The sequence below is a fragment of the Callionymus lyra genome, chromosome 6 (genome assembly GCF_982586985.1).
Source record: "Callionymus lyra chromosome 6, fCalLyr1.hap1.1, whole genome shotgun sequence".
NCBI classification, from domain to species: domain Eukaryota; kingdom Metazoa; phylum Chordata; class Actinopteri; order Syngnathiformes; family Callionymidae; genus Callionymus; species Callionymus lyra.
In genome coordinates, this window is record NC_141823.1 from 7,737,129 (window position 1) to 7,761,449 (window position 24,321).

The window sequence follows — 24,321 nt, forward strand, 5'->3', positions numbered from 1 at the left end:
CAATTTAAGTTATGATAATTTGCAGTTTGGAACGCATAAAGACAAAGTATAAAGACAAAGGTACTTTTCGGTCTAACAACTTTATTTCAGGACATTTTCTGATTTTCCTTTTATCTTTTCTTCCGCATTCAGTATCTACAGTTATTAATAATTACTTTAGTTGTTTAATAACTGTAATATTAAGTGTTTATTGTAAAAATAGTTTAAAAACTAAAGTAGTTACCTAGCTGGTATATGACTACTTCAAATATTTATTTATTATTATAAAATGAAGAAATATATTTGGTCAAATAATCATTCAAGCTAATGTAAAGATGGATACATAGATATAACTTTATTGATCATTTTTGGAAAGTAGGGTTCCAGTCACAAAAGAAAACCAAAAAAAAAATGGCTCACAAATCAACAACAATCATTAACAATAAATAAATAAAATAAATAAATAAATTACAATAGAAAGTATAATTACTTAATATAAGTGCAGTTAATGCCACTTTTGTTACGGTTGATATTCTTTAAATAACTATATACTATATTTTTTTGATCTGATGGCCCCTCGCGACAGTCAGGGTATATATTTGTGGCCCCTCGAAAAAAAAGTAATTGCCCACCACTGCATTCATTCATTCATTCATTCATTCATTCATTCATTCATTCATTCATTCATTCATCCCATGAGGCTCCAAAGCATCCAGTGGTCATCGGTCAGTAGAGCTGGACGAGACCTGGAAGATGAGACCGGGTTGATTCGGTGTAGAAGCCCTTTGTGGTGGCCATGAAAGCGGATCCGGTTCTAATCAACCTGCTCATCCACCACAAAAGGGGGGATGCTGGGCTCAGGTTCCTCCTCCAGCTCCGGCACCACATGGTACTGGGCGAGTCGGTAACCCAACACAGTGGACCATATGTGTCAAAGGTTCACGCATGAAGACTTCTCTGAGGTCTCTTCATGCCAAACATTGAGATTTATTAAATCGTCCTCAACCACGAGTCCATCCATACTTGCATTATTATTATTATTATTATTTTAAATGTATTGATGGAGCTCAGAGTATGAACGTCTCCAGCGGTAGTTTTCTTAACACTCCTGACCTCATCAGTGGGACGACTTCCTCAGTATGTGGGCTTGTGTGTCACAGGACCCTGACACACTTTGAAGGAATTTAGTGGCCGTAGATTATCCCCCTTCACACAACAACAATCAGCTGCTGTATCATTGACCACCATGAGCTCTCCTCCATGTTTGTTTGTGGAATTTTGACTTTGAATGTGTATTATTTATTAACTAGGGGTTTAAAAAATATCGATTCACTTAAATATTGCAATTTTTTTTTTTACACAATACAATTTTGATATTTAACCGCACTATATTGTTTTGTTATATGTGTTTTTTGATTTTAATTAAAATAAAATGTTGCTTTTAAATCATAGTTAACTGTTCAAAATAATTATTTAATGGTTTCTATTAAGTTTGAATAAAATAATTAGAATTATTTTTATTAACATAGCATAACAAGCAAATATTCACAGTGTTAATTTTCGTGTCGCAAATAAACTCCTGGCCGCTAGATGGCAACAGTCGTTACGTCCTCCGCAGCTAAAGGATCGATGAAATTCGGCGATGACTGGGGACGAGAGGATACAGTGGACTCCAGCAGCTTTTAAAGCTGATGTTTAGACATATTTTGGTTTCAAAACAAATGAAAGCAGTTAAGACTTCAGGAGTCATGTGGTCTTTAAATTCTGCAACTGGACAATACTACAAATATCGATGTCGTCTGGGGGGTGGGGGGGGTCCACACTCAACGCAGGAGCTTATCTGCTACCGTGTATTTTCAACAGGGCAGCAACACGCTAAACCGGGGCTTTGGCGACTTCATCCCCGGTGATATTAATTCAACCTCACATCTGTGAAACAGTTGCCACGTGAGTGGACATAATGGACCGGAGTCCGGTAAATTAAAGGGGTGTCAGAGTGTTGCTGGGCGAGTGAGACGTCGTCCCAGCTTTGCTCCGACGGGGCAAACCAATGAGCAGCTTGACACGGGGAAACAAATTCACACAATGGTGCGTGCTGTCAGCTGTCATCAGGGATCGGACCGGCAAGCTATTTATACCAAAGGTCAGGCCGCGCTAGCACACACACACACAGACGCACACAAACAAACACACAAGAGCACATTGTTATTGATAAACTTCCACTGGATGTGCTTTTAACTCTTGGCTGAAGTGACCGAGCTTTTACCACTAGAGCAGATGTGGATTAAAAAACTTACAGATACAATTTCTACTACAAAAAAACACGATGAATTCATTTATAGCACCGATTTTATGACCATTTCCGGGTCTTTTAAGTGGTTTTTATTGCCCAATAAGGTACAAACAGTGCTCACTGTGATCTACCAGTCGACCGCAAAGGTTCTGTGGGTAACATATAAACCTTTGCCTATCATCCATCCAATCACCTGATTGAGCCTCAGGGAGTAATACTACTGAGCCTCGCAGAGTAATACTACGGAGACTCGAGAAGTGATACTAGGGAGACTCGCAGATTTATACTACTAGGACTCACGGAGTAATACTACAGAACCTTGCAGAGTAATACTACGGAGCCTTGCAGATTTATACTACTAGGACTAGTGGAGTAATACTACAGAAGCTCGTGGAGTAATACTACGGAGGCTCGCAGAAGTATACTACTGAGCCTCACGGAGTATTACTACTGAGCCTCGCAGTGTATTATTGCTGAGCCTAGTAGAGTAATACTACTGATTAATTAGCCCTACTGACTAATTTGGAGAGACCAGAGAAACTAATAGGATTCAGCCTATCATCGACTTTTAACTTATTTTCAAGCTCTTAATTCGAGATTATTTCTCTACTGATCCTAAAATAGGTCAGTATCGTCATCGCCGTCTGAGCTTGTTTTCCTTCCATTGTGTGAGTGTTATTCACGAAAGAAGAGCATCAAACTTTGATGGAAGCCAGAGGAGCTCGTTCTCGAGAAGCACGTGAAGCAACATCATAACACTCGGGTCAGATTTAAGTGGCTGTTGTGAGGATCAGACAGAGGATGAACTTGTTACCTGGCCCACCACTCTCACCCTCGCTTCCTCTCTCAGAAGATAAGATTAGCCGCTACCTTAAACCTCTAACACACACTCGCAGGAGGGGGGCCGGGGGAAATCCCCTTCTCGTAGCCGAACCATGTTCCATCTAAGGCCACTGGGTCACCGGGGACAAGAGAGGCCGGTGAAGAAGTACAGTTATCAATGGTCCCGGGTCGTGACCTCACGTGCCGCCTCCCTGAAAACTCTCAGCGGCCGTACAATCCCGTTAAATAAAGGCCGGTAAGAGGCTTTGCCGCGAGTTATTATTAGTTCGGTCTCACACGGAGATCTTTGAGTCGAGCGCGGATGTTTGTGACGCACCGCACAAGACAAGTGTGTTATCATGGTAACCACAGGTAAGAGCCTGACCCATTTGTGACGGTGGTGTAAGTTTAGTACCGCTCTGACTGATGATGCACTTCCCGGCGTTCCACATTGAGGCACTGAGAGACGGGATTCAATGAATCAGCTTCGTTCATTAGTTTGTGGTTTCAGTTATTTCAGTTGTTGAGCCGCTCAGAGCCGCTTTATCCGACCGAGTTATTGTTTAAGGGGGTTTAAGTAACCTCCAGCTCCCGCCACCGATTCCAGTCAGCCTCGTTTCATCCGACTCTCCATCGAGTCATCATCTGTTGCCAGGTTGCAGGGATTAGAGCTTCAGCAGGAGGTCGTCAAGTCCCTTTTCAACATCTACCAAGTGCTTCTCAAGATGTAATCTCTCAATCCTGTCATGGATCAGCCCTGCGCTCTCCTCCGACTACCATTAACATCGCTCGTTCCTTTTGGAAATATTTCGGTTTCAATACGGACGATGAATCCAAAAGACATGTTTTCTGCAAGTTCATTGCAAATAAATGCAATATTTGAAATTCTTGAGTCTTTTTCTTTCTGCAGAATAACGGAAAAAGGCAACTTTTTAGACGAGACGTGTAAATATTTGGACTTTTGCGACGTTTAAATGTATTCATGTTGATTTTTGTTTAGTTTGACTTTTTTATGACTCATTACATGTTTAGGTGAAAAAAAATATCACAATAATATCCATATCGCAATTCTAGAATATTGAATATTGCAATTATTTCCAGTATCGTGCAGCCCTACACTGGATTCTATATATGGTATCCATTCCCTTACAAAATGTCCACAGGAGCCCTCGCTCTCTCTCTAAAGACGTTGTGGTTACCTTTAGTCCAGAGTTTAATAGTAAATAGTTGTAAAAGAACTACCAATCGATAAAGGTTTGTTTTGATTATTATCAGGCGATACAATAGTTTTCACTATATCAGTACAACGACATGGTTGATCGACATACTGTCAATTTATTTTGAATTTAATTGTAGGAAAGCTGTCATAGCATAGTAAACAAACAATGTTGTTTCAGGCTTACCATCAGTTTATTGAATTTAAACAGTGGAATCTATATTTTTTACTTCACAAGGGTGATTGATAAAAAATTCATACAGCGTTGTGGAATAACGATATGGTATCATAAAATAAATATTGCATTTTCAAGTTTACATTTTCTAGGACCCCATATTAATTGAGGCAGAAAGTAGAACTATCACGTCAACAAGACTCCTTTTTCTGCAGAATATATTCATTTTTTTTTATTTTCGTACAAATAGAACTACATTGATACCATTTTCCAACTTTCTAACTAAATAAACACTTCTACCTGCACTGCTTTTCAGCTCTATTCTCGCAGTTGAATCTAATCTGTGTACTGGGCTACAGTGATGACATCCTTTTAATTACCCATGATCCCCTGCTGTTTTTATTTTACAGATAGGTCAACTTTCAAAAAGTTACTCACTACATTATTGTAATATAAAAGCGTTAAATGTTGGCTGCGTGATGCCATTACAGTGGTCACTCATTTATGGTGGGGTTCATATTCTGAACCCCCCTGCAATAAACTAGATCTGTGAGGAAGTGACCATTTCATTTTTTTTCTATTTTTTATCAAGTAAATAAAGTGTTCAAATAAAGATCTCAACAACAACCCTCTCAGTAACGGTGATTGGAACAGCTCCAATAATCCTTTGTCTCCCGGAGAAACAAACAACACTTGTGGATCACTTTTGACATCACAGGTATGAATTTAAAAACAGTATTGTAGCGGCCAAAAACCCGTCAGTAAAGAGAGCAGTGAAAGGCATCATGGGAGTCCACTGTTTCGTTGGCAAGGGTCTCACACTGGCAAGGACTCCAGCATCCCTTCAATGTTTTGTAGTTTTCCTTGTTAAAAATGGTGAACACGAATAAAGAAAACTAGTCCGAGTTTCACTTGAGACCACGATTTTAGCGAGAGTCGTCTCTGTTCTCACTCATTTCTCTTCTTCTTCCAGATCTGGAGCCCGATGACAACACGTCGTTCTACATCCTGAACGTGGGCCAGCCCCAGTCCATGGTCACCAACCACCAGACGATGGGACTCCAGCGCCACGGCATGCAGAGCCACGCTCAGATCATAAGCCCGTCGCCGCGTCTTCAGTCGCACAAGCCGCCCAGCTATGACGTGCACGACTCCAAGTACGGCACCTCACCCCTGCTCCCCTCCGCCCCGGTGGAGACCCCCAAGGCCTTCGAGTGTCCCAGCATCCAGATCACCTCCATCTCTCCGAGCTGCCAGCAGGAGATGGACGCCAACGGAGACGACCTGAGGGCGAACGGGCCCGATAGAGACTACCGCAGCGACAGGCCTCTGTCCAGAGACCACTTGTATTTGCCCCTGGACCACTCGTACCGGGACTCCTCCCTCAGCCCCAGTCCCTGCAGCAGCCTCTCGTCCAGGAGCTGGTTCTCTGACGCCTCCTCCTGTGAATCATTCTCTCACGTCTACGACGATGTTGACTCAGAGCTCAACGAAGCGGCCGCCCGCTTCACCCTCGGCTCGCCGCTCACCTCGCCCAGCTGTGCCTCCCCGCAAGCCGCCAGCGGAGTCCTGGAGGAGCAGTCCCACTGGCAGCACCACCACCCGGCCTTCCCCCATCAACCCCACACCATCAGCCTGTCGCCCCGACAGTCGCCGTGTCACTCGCCGCGCACGAGCGTCACGGACGAAAACTGGCTCAGCCCTAGACCACCTTCGCGGCCCTCCTCGCGACCCACCTCACCCTGCGGCAAGAGGCGTCACTCGAGCGCCGACATCTGCTACCCTGGATCTGTGTCACCGCACCACTCGCCCTCACCCACGCCGGGGCCTTCGCCCAGAGGGAGCGTGACGGAAGACACCTGGATCGGGAGTCCTTCGTTGGGCCTGTCGCCCTTTCAGTGCTGCCCGTCCGAGGCGGACATTCCCTCAAAGACGAGAAAGACTTCCCAGGACAGGACGTCCATGCAGACTTCCAAAGGGGACCTGGGACTCGAAGAAGGAAGTATGTCGCCCAGTCTGGACTCTCCATCGGAGGAGGCCCTGCACGGCCTGAAGAAGGAAGGGTCCGGGGAGCAGTTCCTTTCTGTGCCCTCCCACACTTTTTGGAATAAACCCAAGCCTGGACACACACCGATATTCAGGTAAATATAGGATCGATATCAAGAATGAACGTTCACCCTCATGTCATTTACATCTGGTACTATTTCGACTAAATTGATAATGTATCACAGACAAGCCATTTTTAAACATTACAGAAAAAACAACAAAAATGTAAACATTTTTTCAATACAACCCTATTTTCCGGACTACAAGGTGCATTCAAATCATACATTTTTCGATGAACCAATTTTTATTTATTTTTTCTGGTGGTAAAAGGTGCTCAAAAATCCGTCATAATGTTTCAGTACAAGTTTGGTAAGATATGAAGCCTCATCGCGATCACTATAACTTAACAAGGCTCAACTTATTTTACGAAAAATTTACAGTGCGCTTTACAGGGTGTTAAAATTTGAACAAATCTAAATGAGCAAATACATTATATTCTGTGGGAACTTGCAAGTTCTAAAACTTGGCTCCTCCAAAGTTTCGAGTGATGCCATCTGCTGTTTCAAATGCAACTTAAAGAAACAGTGTCTTTGAAATAGCCTGAACTCGTTAACATTGCGTGGTGGAATTTACAGGTCGGAAGTTAATTCTATTTTTTAATTTAAAATAAAACATTATACTTTTTTTTTTTTTAAAGCTATAAAATAGTATTAACTGTATAATAAAAAAATCAATCTAAATGAATATTTGTGCCACATTTAAAAAATTGTTCAACCTAGAAACAAAAGAATAAATTAAGAATAGGAAAAATAGAAAAGTATAAGTTTAAGATATTTATTTTTATTGAAAGAATCAAATTAATAAAAAATGTGTTATATTTCTTTAAATTCTGAATTAATATGTGTAACTTCCTTTATGAGAAAATGATCTATGTTCTACAATATAACTTATATAACCAAGATATTTTTAACACTATTTTTTTATATTCAATAGCTCATGATATATGTCGGGAAACATAAAATGCTGGTTGTGTAGAACCTTTTTTTTCCCGTATAATTGAATTAGCTGGATCTATGACCCGTGCAACAGAGTACCAGACGGTGATGGTGAAGGTAATATTGGTTTTAAGGCGTTTTGTTTTTCACAAACACAAGTGTAAAGATCAACTTCTACCGAGACTAATGACGATGACGCATCACAGCGACTTTATCAGTTCATTATGTATAGAGATTATTTGGCAAGACTTTGTTCTGCACACAAGCAATCGGACGATGAAAACAGTGGAGCGTAGATTCTAATAGTTTTATAAGGATAATCAGCTGATGAGTCAAAGATTAAAAGTCCTTTTGATCCCTGAGAGCGTTCAGCTTTTGTTGCATTCACCGCGAATAAAAGATCCGCCGGTGTTCGGAACTTTGAGCTTTCTTATCATCCGCGTCGATCTCGTATCACAGGTCGCGGAGTGGCTGCGCACACGTCATGTTTTCCATACAGTAACAGACATAAAAGCTGCATGCAATCAAAGGCTCACCACGGCGTTTGTGAGCAGAGACTGTCAATGTGTGCAGCAGATGATGGCGTGGCCTTGTTTGTGTGCACTGGCCCCTAGCTCTGTAAATCAGCACAAGCTACATATGGCAAAAGAGGTCTCACACACACACACACACACACACACACACACACACACACACACACACACACACACACACACGGTGTAGCACATAAACACAAGCATGGACATAACAGACGTGCCTCAAACTAAACGCCTCTCGGACAATAACGGTTTTCATTTTTTAAAGACTTTTCTCACAAGATAAAAAAAAATGTGTTGATGATTTAGATCAGAGCTGAAGTCGGGAGAGTTCGTTTCTTGTGGGTCCGACTGCATTTTCCAGGTGTCGAGATGCAGATGTTTTCATTTTGAGGAGATTTTGTGAAACTGCACGACCCAGATGACGGACAAATAGTGCTTGTTTAGCTCAAATCTCCTTAAATAATAATTTAAAAAGAAACAAAATAGTATTAAATTTAAATATCTTAGTAAAGTTATAGATGTTTTTCACACAAACACACTGAAAATGAAAAAAGATGACGACACCCACACCGGTTCTGAACCTTCATCATGAATTTTTAAAAGAATATTAAATTCTGCAATTTAAGTTTTTATAGTACAAAATAAGTTAATTGTATACTTTTAAAATTAAATGAATACATAAATAACGTTCAAATTAAAAATGTAGTTAACATTTTAGAGTCAAACCAAAATGTAGTAAAATGAAACAAAAATAAATGTAATCAATTTCAATAATACTAACATTATTAAAGTAATAAAAAAAAGTAAAATAAAATGAAGAACTATGAAGACAGATAATAATAATTAAAAATAATCGGAACAGAAAAAAAGGGAGATAAACAAAATGAGTCAAAGTAATGTCCATTAAAATACAAAAGGAAGAACTAAAAATAACAATGATTGAATAAAATAAGACAATTTAAGTAATTATAAAAGACAGAAAAATTTAAACTAAATTAGTCAAAGCAATTTCCCTTTAAAAATAAAGGGTAGGAAAAATGAAAAATGTCAAAAATGAATAAAAAGTGTAAATGGATTTGAAGTGTTTATAAGTTGAAAATGATTGACTATCAAATTGGATCTATAGGTGTGAGCGGATTGTTTACCCCCGACACGCTGACTCGGACATTCGAGAAAGGTTATGCTATGTCACTCCATAAGGCTGCGTCTCCTGCCGCGGCTCGAGTTCCCTCGTCTACTGTTACCGTGTCACGGACGCTCGCATCACTTCCTGGGCGGTGATGTCACGGGGCTGCCGGGAAGAAAACAGGGTGCCGGTGGTTACACACCCCCTAATGTGACGGCCCAGCACTGACAGTCGTGCTCACTGAAACACTTGCAACTTCTAGTCTAGTTATTAAATGTTTTTAAGCTTTTATAATACATTTTCACTATTGTTTTGATCAAGATTCAAAGTTACTTGGATTAAAAAATTCCGTTAATCAATCATAAAATCAAGATTTAAGAGTAAAAAGGCTTGAGGTTGACTATTCAGAAGATTGACTTCGTAAAAGTGCGAGTTAGAATATTCTTGAGAAAAAAGATCAACCTCTTTATTCTCCGTATTCTGCCGTCCTGAGGTTCAGAGCGTGAAGTTCGACTCGCTTGAGTCATCGGTGAAGCTTCTGACAGTCGTCTGGATCCGGCTCAGGAATAAATAAAAAAGTTTTCCCCTCAAAAGTGATTTCTACTTTCAGAGGCCCGTCAGGCCGACACGCATCACGTGTTTGGACGAGACGGTGCCGCCACGAGTCATCAGCGTCTGTGCTGACAATTCAAGTAAAGCCACACGTTTAAAAAGCAACACGTGTGCATCTTAAAGTTCAACTGTGCAGCCTGGATTATTTTAATAAGCTTGAATTAAAAATGTAATTCAAAACAAAATTACAATGAAATGTTGTAAGCGATCTCTACACGAGTAGGAATTCTTGACTTACAGTCTTTATTTATTATATTTTCAAAAGGTTTTCTGCATAGAAATGACAAAGATTTGCTGATAAATGTAAATCCTGTGGAACACAGAGATACAGGCATCAGTGGGAGGAGCAAAGACCAGCTGAAAATAATGCACAGTAATGTTGAAATACACAAATATTAGGATCTACAGAATAGCTAACCTGAATGGATGTCGATTTCTATTGTGAAAATCATGTTAAATTTCACATTTTTTGGGTGGAAAAGGAAGAAAGCTACTGATTTTATAGAAAGTGATGGAGTATCTGCAGTCGGAAAAATCACATGATACAATACGTACAATTACGGTTCAACAATACGATATATTGGGATACATTTCGAATTGTGAGGATCAATTATATAGAGTTTATTTTAAAGAATTTCATTGCAACAAAACTGTCAACGTTTGTTTAACACTAGCTTACTGAATTCAAACATTCATTTTTGTTGTGAAATACAGGAAAATGATATGAATATTTGAATGTTAATTGGAATATAAAAAAAAACAATAAAGTTCTGTTGAATTTCAGTACGATTTTGGGAAAAGAATCAGGATATTTAATTGTATAATTGTATATTTAAGTGTATTTATATTTTCTTACACCCATAATTCACAGTCAAAATCCAGGATGAGTTCTTGAAAATGAGCCTCAGGAAACTTCTATTTTAAACAAAATCAACACAAATGGTTCTCAACCGAGTTAATTAACTAAAATAAACCATTTATTATCTTGTTATTTCAACTGTTATTATAAAAAAAATGTTTGCCAAGTTTTTTTTGGGGTTGATCTACATCAACACACACTGTTTTGCCATGGAGTGTTTGGAGTGCAGCTGTTCAAATATGATTGCGGCCTCTGAGATAAAAAAACATGCACACACAACACACACACACACACACAACACACACACACACACACAACACACACACACACCTCCTCACACATTGTTAGCAGGTACACACAAAGACATCCTCCCCTTCAGGAGGCGTCAGGCGACCTATTACACATCAAGTGTCAACGACTGTTGTTTGAGGGGATTCCAGTGATTCATGGAGAGTCGTGTGTGTGTGTCACTTGTGACAATGAAGGGGGAAGTACCGCTCGTTTCAAAGCCTGGAATTACTTCTTTCAAACCGTGGCAAAAAATGATCTTTGAAGTGATAGGAAGGTGAATATTATCATTTACTGAGTTTACGTCATTGCCTGTACTAGAGTTTTCAAGAATCTAGCGATGCAAAACATATCACGATACAGGGGCAACAATACGATGTATAGTGATATTGTAGTAACAAGCATATGTGTAGTATTGTCGAGTACTTGACTCTGGTGTTGTAGTATTTACAGACCACATGACTCTTGACGAAGTCGTAACTGCTTTCATTTGTTTTCAAACCAAAATATTTCCAAACATCAGCTTTCAAAGCTGCGACTGTATCCTCTCATCCTCAGTCATCCCCGGGATTTTGCGGGATTTTATTGTTCCTTTAGCTGCGGAGGACGCAATGACTGCTGCCATCTATTGGCCGGAAGTTTAATTGCAACACAAATATGAACAAATGCTAAATTAAGTGAATTAAGTAAGTAATTGTTAATGTAAATATAAAGCTGTATTATTACACTTTATTGAAATATAAACCATGAAAATACTATGATAAAAAGGCAATAGGATTTTAATATCCAAAAAATAAAATGAAGTAATTTTAATTTTTAAATTTTATTTTATTGATTCAATGATTTATCAATATGTTACGGTGAAAAACAAAAAAAACAACAAAATATTTAAGTGTATCGATATTTCTCTACCCAGTACTTAAACATAACTAAACCTCCTTGTTGGTGTGAATCCTCTTAAGTTAACAGCATCTATGATCGATCAGTCTATAACCGTTGCTCCATCTTCCCTCGCCAGGACCTCGTCCCTCCCTCCCCTCGACTGGCCGCTGCCGAGCCAGTACGGCCAGTGTGAGCTGAAGATCGAGGTCCAGCCGAAGGCCCACCACCGAGCCCACTACGAGACCGAGGGCAGCCGGGGAGCCATCAAGGCCTCGTCCACGGGGCATCCCATCGTCAAGGTACAGCTCGATACGGCGGTGGTGGTCTCGCGTTTATTGTCGGTTTTATGTTCTGAATACCCCCCTCATTTAACGATATCCGCAGTAGTGACCATTTATTTTTATGTTTAAACTTGTTAACTCAACATTGCATACTCAACAACCCTCTCACCTGAATAGCTCTTTTGATGCTTTGCCGCCCAGCCAACCATTCACAGCTGTAGATCACATTTGATATAGTATTTAAATACATTGTTGAAGTGACCAATCAGAGGTCACTAAATAGAGCAGCGTGCAGAAAGGCATCATGGGGGTTCACGGTCTTGAACGGAGACACGGCGAGGGAACACTCGCGTGGATCAGGCTCTAATTTACTTTTAATAGAAAACGTTTCACCCATAACTGACCCATGATCGACTCGTCACCGCTGGTTTATAATAATGTGAACTGTGGGATCGCTTCACTCCTCCAGCAGCGAAAGACTCAGACATGAAACAAGAAGAAAAAAGAGAGGCAGAGCGAAGCGATCTGTGGAGCGTAGCGACCACTTCCTAAAAGAGGGATTTCCTTCCTCGTTTGACTGAAACACTCTGTAGACTCTTGAACTCATGGATCGACACATCACAGCGTTTCTATTTTGAGTCATTTTAAAAGATTGAGAGATAAGAAAACATCAAAAGTTATCAGTGTTATTTAAAAAACAATAAGATAATTACGTTATGTTATTATCTTTTACGATAAAAAACAATATTAACAATAATGGACTATTAATTTAATTGAATAAAGTTGCATTGAAAAATAAAATAGTCGACTAATCGTCTTAATAGTCGGGAACGAGTCAATGTTTTCCCTATTTATGACATAAAATAAGATTAAGAAATATTTTCTGGGGGAAAAAGACACAAAAACGTAATTATTATTGTTATTTTTAATATAGGAATGAATTAATATAAATGAATAAAAATGTGGCGAAACTAATCTTGCAAATTATTTAAAAATCCAAAAATAATTAAACATCTTCAAAAATATTTTAGTAAATAAAGGACGTATACTTTGAACTGAAGATTTTGAATATACGTTATAAAAGGTTGATATTGTTAAACAAATATTTCACATTTTCTTTAAAACATTTATACATTTACTAAATGAGTTTGAGTAAAAAGAGGACGAATAACTTTACCTAAATATTTTGTATACAAACGTACAAGCAATTAAAAAAACCAATACATTCAATTCATTAATAATAATTGGGAAATAAATATTTTTATACAAGTATGTGTATAAAGTGAAATGGTTTAACAGACCTTAACATAAATATATGAGAAATAAATAACCATGAAGATATATATTCTGGGTGTTTGTGGAGGTCACGACCTCACCACCGTGACCATAGAAGAAGAGATTGTTGCGTAAGACGTGAGCGTACCTGGTCGGATGCTCGGTCACTGGAGAGCACCTGAGTGAAGAAGTCTGCCGTCGTATGAATGATTGAGAGGCGAGTGACGCTCTTCCTTTGTGCTCACGATCAGCGTCTACAACTGCTTTTGTACGAGACCACAATGAAACGGGCTCAGCTGTCCTGACGTCGCACATCCATCCACACTTACCTCGTGTGTGACCTCGTACACCGACGTAAACACTGATGCACACTTGTTGAATTATAAGCTCCTGTTTGAGATTGTGTTGACTTATTCCACCATCTTGTTAAACAACCATAGTAATAACATAACCAACTTCTATTTAAACTTCATTTTTATTTAAATTATTTCCCCAAATATTTTATGTTTAATCTTTTTTTTTACACATATACTCAATTTTATATACGTCCATATAATATTATTTTACATTTGTATTGTATTTGACATTTGAATTCCACATTTATTTATTTCCTTTTTACTTAATTACAATTGGATTAATACAATAATATTTTATTTTTTCAAGATTTTCCTTTAAAAAAAAAAAAAAAAAATGTATGTATGTATAATAATAATAATAAAAATATTTTTGTATTATTATTTTTGTATTCTATTTTATTGTAAAGTCATTGCATTGTCACACATATATTTATCTTTCCAATAACAATATTATTCATAATTTGTATTTCTTTTAAATGTTTTTTATTATTTTAAACCTTCAAAGCAGCAATTGTTTTCTATGATTTACGAAACTAGTTGTTAACGACAATTATTACAATAATTAATGATTTAAATTTTTTTAAACTACACATACATTTATTATTGTTTATTTAACCGTTTAATTATAATCATCATTTCAATCATTTCCATTTTCAAAAATCTATCCATCTTTCTAGTAAAATATTATTTATTTATATTGCAGACAATGCGAAAGTTCTGAAATTTAATTTAATTAAAATCTGCAGCAACATTTTTATAAATACATGTAAAAATTAAAACTTCGGTTATTACAGTTATTAACGACTTAAATATTTTATTGTATATAATATATATATATACACCTAGGTTATAATTATGTAATATATGAGTATTGTTACAATAATTACAATAATTGTTACAAAACAATTGCTGATAAATTCAAATGCAAACAGTTTTTATTCAAAGTTTTCTTTTTTTCCTTTCTTCAGAATAATAATAATAAAAAGTAATTAAACAACATTGGTGTATTTCTGTTTGGATTTATTATTACATTGTATATGCATTTCTAGAAAGACTATTATTCAAAATTAAGAAAAATCTTTTTTTGTTAAATATTCTTAATATCTATATTTTAAACTGGCAGGTTTTAAAAGCTGATTAAAAAAAAAGCTGAATATAAATTTTAATATTACAATAAAACATGATTTAAATATATATTTCTAATCAAACATATATTCATAATTGTTACATTAACTGGTGGTTTTCCTACTTCAACTCAAGAGCTGGTGAACTTTAAAGAAAGTCTTTACAGTGTTTTGTAACAATGTGTTTCAAAAGTGAATCCTGGTCCTGAAGGGAGAACCGACTTGAGCGCTCATGTCCTCAGACTGTCGAGTCACGCAGGCGTCCTCGGGGCCAATCATTAACCGCTTCAGCCCCGGGGCCACCAACACCCCCCACCACCCCCCGACATATGTGCCGATGCATAATTTACCGCTCGACTGTTTTTCTAGTTTACCACGCTCGCCGCGCTTCCCCCGTCCTGAAAGGAAATGATTGAGCCGCGGCGGCGTTTCTCGTGCATCAAGCGACGACGAGGACGCCGGGACCAGACATGCCTGGCTGGAATCTGAGCTTGTAACCACTCACTCAACACCCTTTGTGTGTTTATGATCGCTCGGGCCGACGCACATGTCATGCCTCGCGACTGCCAGGCATTTGCTAATCAGTAACAAATTATTCAGTCGAGTCCTAGTTTACTCTTGATATTGTCAACAATCACACTTTTATTGTAAGTAAGTAAGTAAGTAATGGTTATTTGTAAAGATCTTTCTAGACCAGAGTCACAAAGAGCTTTAACAATCAAAAGCAATACAAATTTAAAAGCTCTAAAAGGTCAAGACAACATAAGACAAACACAGGAGTCCCAGAAAATCAGGGAAAAGCACAAATAAAAGTGTCTTAAGATGTTTCTTGAAGGAGTCAGTAGATCATCAAACACAGAGGAAGATCGTTCCAAAGCTTAGGAGCAACAGTCTGGAAGGATTTCTCTTCTCTGGTCCTGAAGCGTGTTCAGGAACCATCAGTAGATTCTGATCCACAGACCTCAGAGCCCGAGCTGGGGTGTAAGTCTGGATCAGATCACTGATGGAAGGTCTGACCATGAATAGATCTGAAAGTAAGAACCAGAATTTTAAAATGATCCTGAAAGAAACTGGCAGCCAGTGAAGAGATTTAAGGATCATAGAAATGTGAGTTCTTCTACTAGAGCAGGTCAGAAACAGAGTTTTGTATTAACTGCCGGCGAGACAGATCCTTCTTGTTTAGACGCCAAAATAAACTGTTACAATAGTCTAAACAAGAAGACACAAACGCATGGAATATAAACTCTAGATCCTGTTGTGACATAATTTTCCTAAGTTTAGAGATTTTTCTCAGTTGAAGGAAACAGTCACTCAGGTGTACTGGTTCTCAAGCATCAATTCTATACGTGATTATTACATGTTTTACATATATATTACATTTCATCTTAAAGAGACGTCTCGTTCCACCAGGAAATGTCAACGTGAAATAGAAAAGTTGCTCCATCAGTGTGTTTGTGTCAGCAACACTCGTCTTTGTTTACCAAACACTCCTTCACTTTAACGTGCGGTGCAAAAGAAAAACAAGTTTTTACTTCGACTTCAACTATTCATCCTGTTGCTGATGTAAACAGGTGGTTTTTGACATTTAACCATCTATGAACTGTTTTTACAAATAATGAACAAACAGTCATGTCAGCTTCTGTTTGACAATATTAAAGAGAGACGTTAGATGAATAAAACTGCTAATCTCTCTCTCTCTCTCTCTCCCTCTCTATATATATATATACTGTATATCTATATCTATATATACAGTATATATCTTTGTTAAGATAATAGTTTGCTCACCATCAGTGCCACTTTTGAACAATATTTCCTCTTAAAAAGAGTGGGCTTGGTCTAGGAAAAAGATATTAGGGGATAATGAATAAAAAAGCATCATTACTTTGTTTATTTTTACTATATTTTCAAGAATTATTTGCAGCTACACGGTGACAGTGGGACATGAACAATGCAGTTTAAATATCCAAGATTTATTTTTATTATTATTTTTTGACATTTTAAGCAAACGGACGTCCCCATATCCTTTATATAATATAAATTAGCAAATTATCTGAATCCAACAAGTAAAAAATGATAAAAACACATAATAACAAAATAAAACACAGATCTTAGGCCACAACACAGAAAGAAAAAGTTAAATTAAAAGTTAGTAAAATACAATTTTACTTTACCTTATTGGATGGAAAGAAGATTTAAAGGGAATATTAATAAAAAAGCTGCTTTACTTTATATATTTACAATATATTTTATTGATGTTGATATTTTTTGCAGCGACACGTAGAAAATGGTACATTAAAATGAAGTTTACTTCTAAGTTCTTTTTAATTATTATTTAAAAATGTAAAGAAAACTGAGGTTTATGTTTTATCTGATATATTTGTCCATTTAAAAAATAATTTACAAAAACATACGTATATTCGCATTTTTACAATAAAATAAAACACACAACGTGTCTTATAAAAAATCTAAGAAAGTTAAATTTCCACACAACCGTATAGAGTATTTTCTTTTGGGAAAACGGCAGCTTTTGATATGATTTTTTGATTAGAGCCCTGAAAAAGGGTAAGATTGCGAAATCCATCTTATAGTCGAGGTTATTCCAGACATTTTTGGTACCACTTTCAGAAACCCCCAAAATGGCGGTCAAAGTTGTGATGCCAACGCTAATGTGTGGATCAATAGAACTCACTACTTTACACAAAACTAAAACTAAAACAAACGTGTACGAGCGGTTGGATGCTTAGATAGGTAGATAAAACAAACGTGTCAAACACAGCGAGTCCTTCAGGATTCATCTGAACCCGCTGAGCTCTAGAGGCTACATCAGGTCGCTCGGGTGCACAGAAGGTGAGAACAACCTTCTCTCCGGAGACACTGAGCACGTTATAGTTCTGCCTCGCTGTGGTGACCATCGTTGAGATGGCAAACAAAGCCCATTTTTATCACCGTCATCATCACCAGACGACTTTTACATCCAGGATGTCGTATCACCGCACGTTTTATTGCTTTCTCTGCGGGTGTGATGTCAGCCGATGACGACACGGACGCCATCTGGTCGCGGCCGGGATTTTTCGCCGCACTGCTATGGATCAATGACATGGAAGCCGCCGATGGAAAATAAGTGTCTGTCGTAGACGTGGTCTGTCGCATCAGAAAGTTCTGATTCTACGAACTGTTGCGTTTTAGTCTCGGATTAAGAAAAGTTCATGGCCCGGGGGCCAAATCCGGTCGGCAAGTCATTTTATGTGGCCCGTCGGATAGTTGTCTAATATTCAAAGTGTATGAATGTTCGTGTTGATCTATAAAGATGCCAGTGACTGAGACAAGGAACAAAGATTATGGATGTCAAGGATTCTACAGAGAATTTCAATAAGAGTAAAACCATAAAGTTGAAGCTACTTGTATGATTAAGTTTGACACGCCCTGATAAGAATGTCTGTAGAGCATGATGGGAAAATAAAACATCCAACGGGGCCACATTTTAATATATACTGTGACTGATGAAATGGACCATGAAGCTTAAAGATTTTACTTTTACCTTTTGATGAGTGTAGACAAAGAAAGAAACAAAGATAACGATTTCTAAGATAGAAAAATAAAATAAAAAACTTAAGGTTTTGTATAAAAAATAAGTTGGGTATAGTTTTGCTTTCTCAACTTGGGCTGCTGCCCCAGCGATCCAGCCTTTGGATAGAAAAAATGAATGGAATATTTTGAGTTTTTAAACACTAGAATCTGGTGATAAGAATATGGCGGTATATGGCACGATAAACTATATTGAGGTTTTCAATTAATTAAAATACAGGAAATTTGGATGGGTGGATGGATGGATGGATGGATGGATGGATGGATGGATGGATGGATGGATGGATAGAGGATAGATAGATGGATGGATGGATGGATGGATGGATGGATGGATGGATGGATGGATGGATGATGGATGGATAGAGGATAGATGGATGGATGGATGGATAGAGGATAGATGGATGGATGGATGGATAGAGGATAGATGGATGGATGGATAGAGGATAGATGGATGGATGGATGGATAGAGGATAGATGGATGGATGGATGGATAGAGGATAGATGGATGGATGGATGGATAGAGGATAGATGGATGGATGGATGGATAGAGGATAGATAGATGGATGGATGGATAGAGGATAGATAGATGGATGGATAGATGGATAGATAGATGGATGGATGGATAGATGGATGGATGGATGGATAGATGGATGGATGGATGGATACGTGGATAGATACGTGGATAGATAGATAGATAGATTCCACCACATTTTACGGGCAGGAAGTCTCTGGTGCGGCGAAGGATGTTGTTTCCTGTCGTGATATTTTCATTCATCGTCCTGACTAGATGTTGGTGCAGAAGGATGAAGCTCCTCAGACAGGTGGCCAACATCTGCCACACATCCCTGCTGGATTGTGTTTCCACCTCTGTTGTGCGTCTGCTGCGAGGGGTTGTGTAGTTCGGGTCTGGTGCGAGGGTTGTGTATTTCTGCCAGATCAGCAGCTTTAAGAGTTGATATACTTTGATGTTTAACCTGGTGGTGTGAGGAGTCGAGACGTTTACTCTGGTCTGGACTTTTATCAAGAAGTCTTCACTCAGGAACCAAACCAACAGTCGTGCAAATGTCACAGCTGTGTTTACATTGTTGGGACTCGCATGATTCAGAAGACCTGCTGATGTAAAGAATGTTCAGTATTTCACTAGAAATATTGTTCTTCAGCAAGTCATGGAGCTGCAGAGGAAACTACTTTAAGAAGTTCCTGATCTTGACTCGAAAAACATAGTATCCATGACAGTATATCAGTGGTGTCAGAATATTAACTGGTTGAATTTATTCTAAATAATGAAACTTTTTATTGAACTTATTAACTAATTGTTTTTTTAAATAATTTAACTCAATAGAGTTTTTTATGAAAGGTTGCATCTTGTTCTTTTTTTTTTAAATATTAGAAATAAATTATTCAACTATTTTATTTTAAATGTCGCTATAATGTTGCCAACATTTTGATATTACATTTAAAAGACGCTCAGGCGAATGAAAAAATACTGACTTAGAAAAAAGAAAAATGATTGGAATTAGAAATTAGAACTATATGTGTTAAAAAAAAGAAGCATTCATTCTGAAGATGTTTATTTTCTAAATTGTATTATATATAATAAAAAAAACAAAAACAATAAACAATTATTTTTTTTTTCTAATTTAATTATTCAATGAAAACAAATTCAACCTTTAAATTTAGAAGCGACTGAATTTATATACTAAAAAACATGATTAAATTATTAAAACCATTTTATAAACCCCCCGCTAAAATTTCTACAAAAATTGAACTATTGAATATTCTGACGACACTGATCCACTTCGATATGTATTTCTTTAAATTCTCTTTATACTTTGATGAATACCCTCTCAATGCAAAAAAGTAAAATCAAAACTCAAGATCTTGGCTAAGTTCAAAAACGTCGAAAACATAAAAAAAACGTGTCTAGAGACTTTCAAAAAGGGTCAAACTTAAGTTGAAGGACGTTGATGGTAGTTTAGAGAACTAGTTAGTTGAGAATGATTGACACATACTTCCTGTTACACACAGTTTGGGTGAGAATTATTTTAGTTCCGCCCGCAACCGCTTCCAAAGATGAATTAACTCCGAAGCGCTCGACTTCAAAAACGACTCCCAGTCTCTCCGAGCGTCGGCTACAGTCATTCCTGAGGGGCTGGATGTGGAGCGTAATCGTCACACGCCTGTTGCTAGGAGACATTTAAGCCCCAAAGCCTCTCCGGCTGCTCCAGGTATCCTTGTGCGTATTTAACCAGCTTAATTGAGCGCTGCTGCACCCACACAAATATAAGGAGGCCCTCTGGTATTACATGCAGGGCTGCAGAACTAAATTAATTCCTGCTCAGACACTCAAGCAAACAAGGTCCTCGGGTCGTAACACCAGTCCTGGACCACAAGCTGCGACGGTTATTGGATGTGATGCTGGTCTTTTTTACTTATACTGATTAGAATGAATCATTATGGAAAATATTATAGTATTTTTAATATCTGCAAGTAGCACACAAGCAAGAATGAACCCAATTTAACAGATGCATAAACCAACAAAAAGATATTGATGATTATAAATACATTGTTTTTAAATTAATAATAGTATCTGCTGCATCTATGTTCTCGTTATAGTATCATATCCTCATGAAACCACAAACCAAACAAGATTCAACTCGATGAATAATTCCAGACAAGACGAGCTTTGATGGAACCTGATTTCACGAGCCCTTAAAATATATATATATATATATATTTAAAAAGATTCAAAGAATGTTTCATAATAGATGTTTCAATGTAAATATTAAAACAAGTTCTTTGTCATAACTATGAAGAACATGCACCGATTAGAATAAACACAACATTTTTCAATTAAAAATTTAAAACCAAATTTCCATTAATAAAGCAAAAATGATTATAAAAATAACAATATTTTTTTTAATTAATAATTGATATTTATATATTATTACAATAAATGCATCAATCAAACATCTTATATTGACAAAAACATCATGATCATAATATATGCATAAAACCTCTCTTTGTTCTTAAATGTGTGAGTTTAGTCAAAGTTTATGAAAACGCTGGAGGGTTATTTATTTTTTTCAAGAGGCAGATGAAACAAAACAAGCTATTCTTTGACAGAACAAGCAAGAGTTGACTTGAATTTAGAAAACATTTAATGTTCAGACTGAACAAAGATACTTAACAAGGCTTGTATTTGTTCAAGCTAATGATGCGATGATGAGCGACGGCCGCGGGCGAAACCACGACTTGCAACAGAAAAGGCTTCAGACAAACACGCATTATTAACCTGGTGCTGGCAGTGAACGCAACACTTCACACGTCATTAGCCATCAGAGGCTCTTCGCCAGAAAACTATTATTGCTATCGACACACATCACATCAAGTTTATTAAAACAACAGTTGTGAGGCCTTTTAAGACTTTCCATCAGTTATCTAGTGTAATGAAGGGGAGGCGAAGAAGAGAGTGCAGGCTGGGTGGAACTGGTGAAAGCATCTGGGACGTGGAGACGGGACACGGGTCTCAAACTTGTTAGCATTTCTATAACTTAAGATAAAGTACTTATGACTCTTGTAAAAAAAAAAGTAAATATATATTAATAATTAGATATACATGTTGCAGTATTTTTAAACAAAACAAAATGCAATTATATTTAAAGTTCTGACGTTTTTTCATTGTGATATGGCGGTTAACTTTGTGTAGCCTCAAAGTTTCGCAGATTCCTTTTTTGTACACAGTAATGTTTATTTATTGTTTATTTGTTTACTCTGTTACAAACAAACTAACAAACTTGAACAGCAACACAACAACATAACTTATTGAAAGGGAATTATAACCACACCCACCTCACTTATGGTGTCAAATAAAAAAGTGAACTCCCACGATGCCTTTCAACGCACTGCTCTATCTAGTGACGGCTGATTGTTCGCTACAATACTGTATTTAAATTCTACTTCAAAAGTGATCAACAACTGGGATAAGTTGGCTGGGCGGCAAAGCATTATGGGAACCGTTCCGGTCACCGTTACTGAGAGGGAGGTTGAGCTCATATGCAATGTTGAGTTTGAACGTTCAAAAAGATGTAGTTACAAAAATAGTATTAATTTTAAACTAGTGAAAAATCACTAGTTTAGCAAATAAACCAAAGATTTCAGCTAGCACCTTTTTAGCACGCTAAGCTAGCAAACGTATCACTCAGTTTAAAGTTTACTTTTCAGTTGATGGATTTCAGCTAGCACTTTCATTAGCTTGCTTAGCTAGCAAACATACCACGCAGTTTAAAGTTTACTTTTCAGTTGAAAGATTTCAGCTAGCACTTTCATTAGCTTGCTAACTTAGCAAGTAAACCATACAGTTGACAGAAAAGGCAGTGGGGTGGTATGGTTAAGCACTAACTATAACTACCAAAAAGGGAGCAACTTGCTTGCTTCAGACCTTGGCTCCTAGACTTAGGATGTTTTAAAAACGTAACCTCCGCATTTAAGAGGTAAGACTGTAAAGTATTGTATCTGTTTTAAGCTCCTATTTCGTTTTTTAAATGTATATATACAGTAATAACTTTACTTTAACTGCAACTGTTTAAAAAAAAAAATCAAATACACTTTATGATTGAACTAATTTAACATTCTGGATGTCATTTGTACGTTTATATTGGAGTGTGTTCAGCTGACTCGTGACATTAAGGGGTGTTTTCACTGAGGCAGGTGTTGCTTTGCCACTCGCTCCTGTGTGATGTAAACAAGATGAGCTTCTAAAAAAAAAAACTGACCGGGCAAGGTGTGTGTTTGTTTGCGTGTCAGACGAGCAGCGAGAGCGACCCGGCCTGGCCATATACAGCCCTCATGCTAAACGCTGGCACATGTGCACGTATTGACCTTGTCTAAACAAACAGCCGACCGTCCCCGCGGCTCCCCGTGTCCTCCCCTGGCGAGCTGGGCAAACAGCGAGCGTGTGTGTCCCACATTGCCACGGTGGAGGCAAAAAAAAAAAAAAAAACACTGGCTGATAAAACGAACCCACGCACGGCCTTGACCGCCGTCTGTATCTACATCTGTCGCACACATATTTAATCCAGTCACACACACACACACACACACACACACACACACACACACACACCCTTCCAAGAAACACAGTTTACACCACACTCAAACACACACACTCAAACACACACACACGACCTTTCTCTTCAGATGGCTCCGGGCCCATCGTTTACACCGGTGTCAGTGTATGTAGTTCTGCCTCGTACGCACACAGCAATGCATACACACAGAAGCTCGCCATGGCAACGGCGCCGCAACACAAGGAAACAACTCCAGTCAGGCGCTCCCTGTGAGAAAGTGTCGCGTTACCGCCGGCGTAGGTGAGAAGTCGGGACGTGACAAAGGGAAGCCGAGTCGGCGAGCGATTTTCAACTGAGAAATGAGGAGACGATTTATGACAAGTTTACTTTAAACACATGACGATCCGTGTCGGCTGATATACTGCTGAAGATACTTGTTATAGTATCGTTACAACTAACTCAACTGGACTAAAGAATTATTCCTGAAAACTTTAAATAAAAATGTATGCACCGACTTTTTCTGGTCCATTTCGTGAGCTCTGAGAAATTCACATTTTTAGCTGCATCAAAATACTAATTTAAATCTTGTGCGAATGTGAAAATAAAACAATTAGACAAAACAAGAAAACAAACGTGACAATAAAATATATTTAAAAGTATCAAAACTGTCTAAATTTCTAGAAATTAACGTTAAATTATTTAAAAAATACAATTTACAAATTTACACAAATCAATACATTTCTTCACCTTTAGAAACCAATACACAACACAATAGTAATAATAACGACAGCAAAAGACA

The 24,321-nt window shown here is 37.8% G+C and overlaps 1 protein-coding gene across 1 annotated transcript in view; it reads left to right on the top strand.

Annotated features, from left to right (window-relative positions):
• The window catches only part of nfatc3a (nuclear factor of activated T cells 3a), a 76,704-nt gene that overhangs the window by 12,437 nt on the left and 39,946 nt on the right, over positions 1 to 24,321 (top strand). Inside the window, exons 2-3 of the mRNA XM_087793390.1 lie at positions 5,459 to 6,626; positions 11,969 to 12,131. Of these exons, the coding sequence (XP_087649516.1) occupies positions 5,459 to 6,626; positions 11,969 to 12,131 (1,331 nt within the window). The remainder of the gene's footprint in view (positions 1 to 5,458; positions 6,627 to 11,968; positions 12,132 to 24,321) is intronic.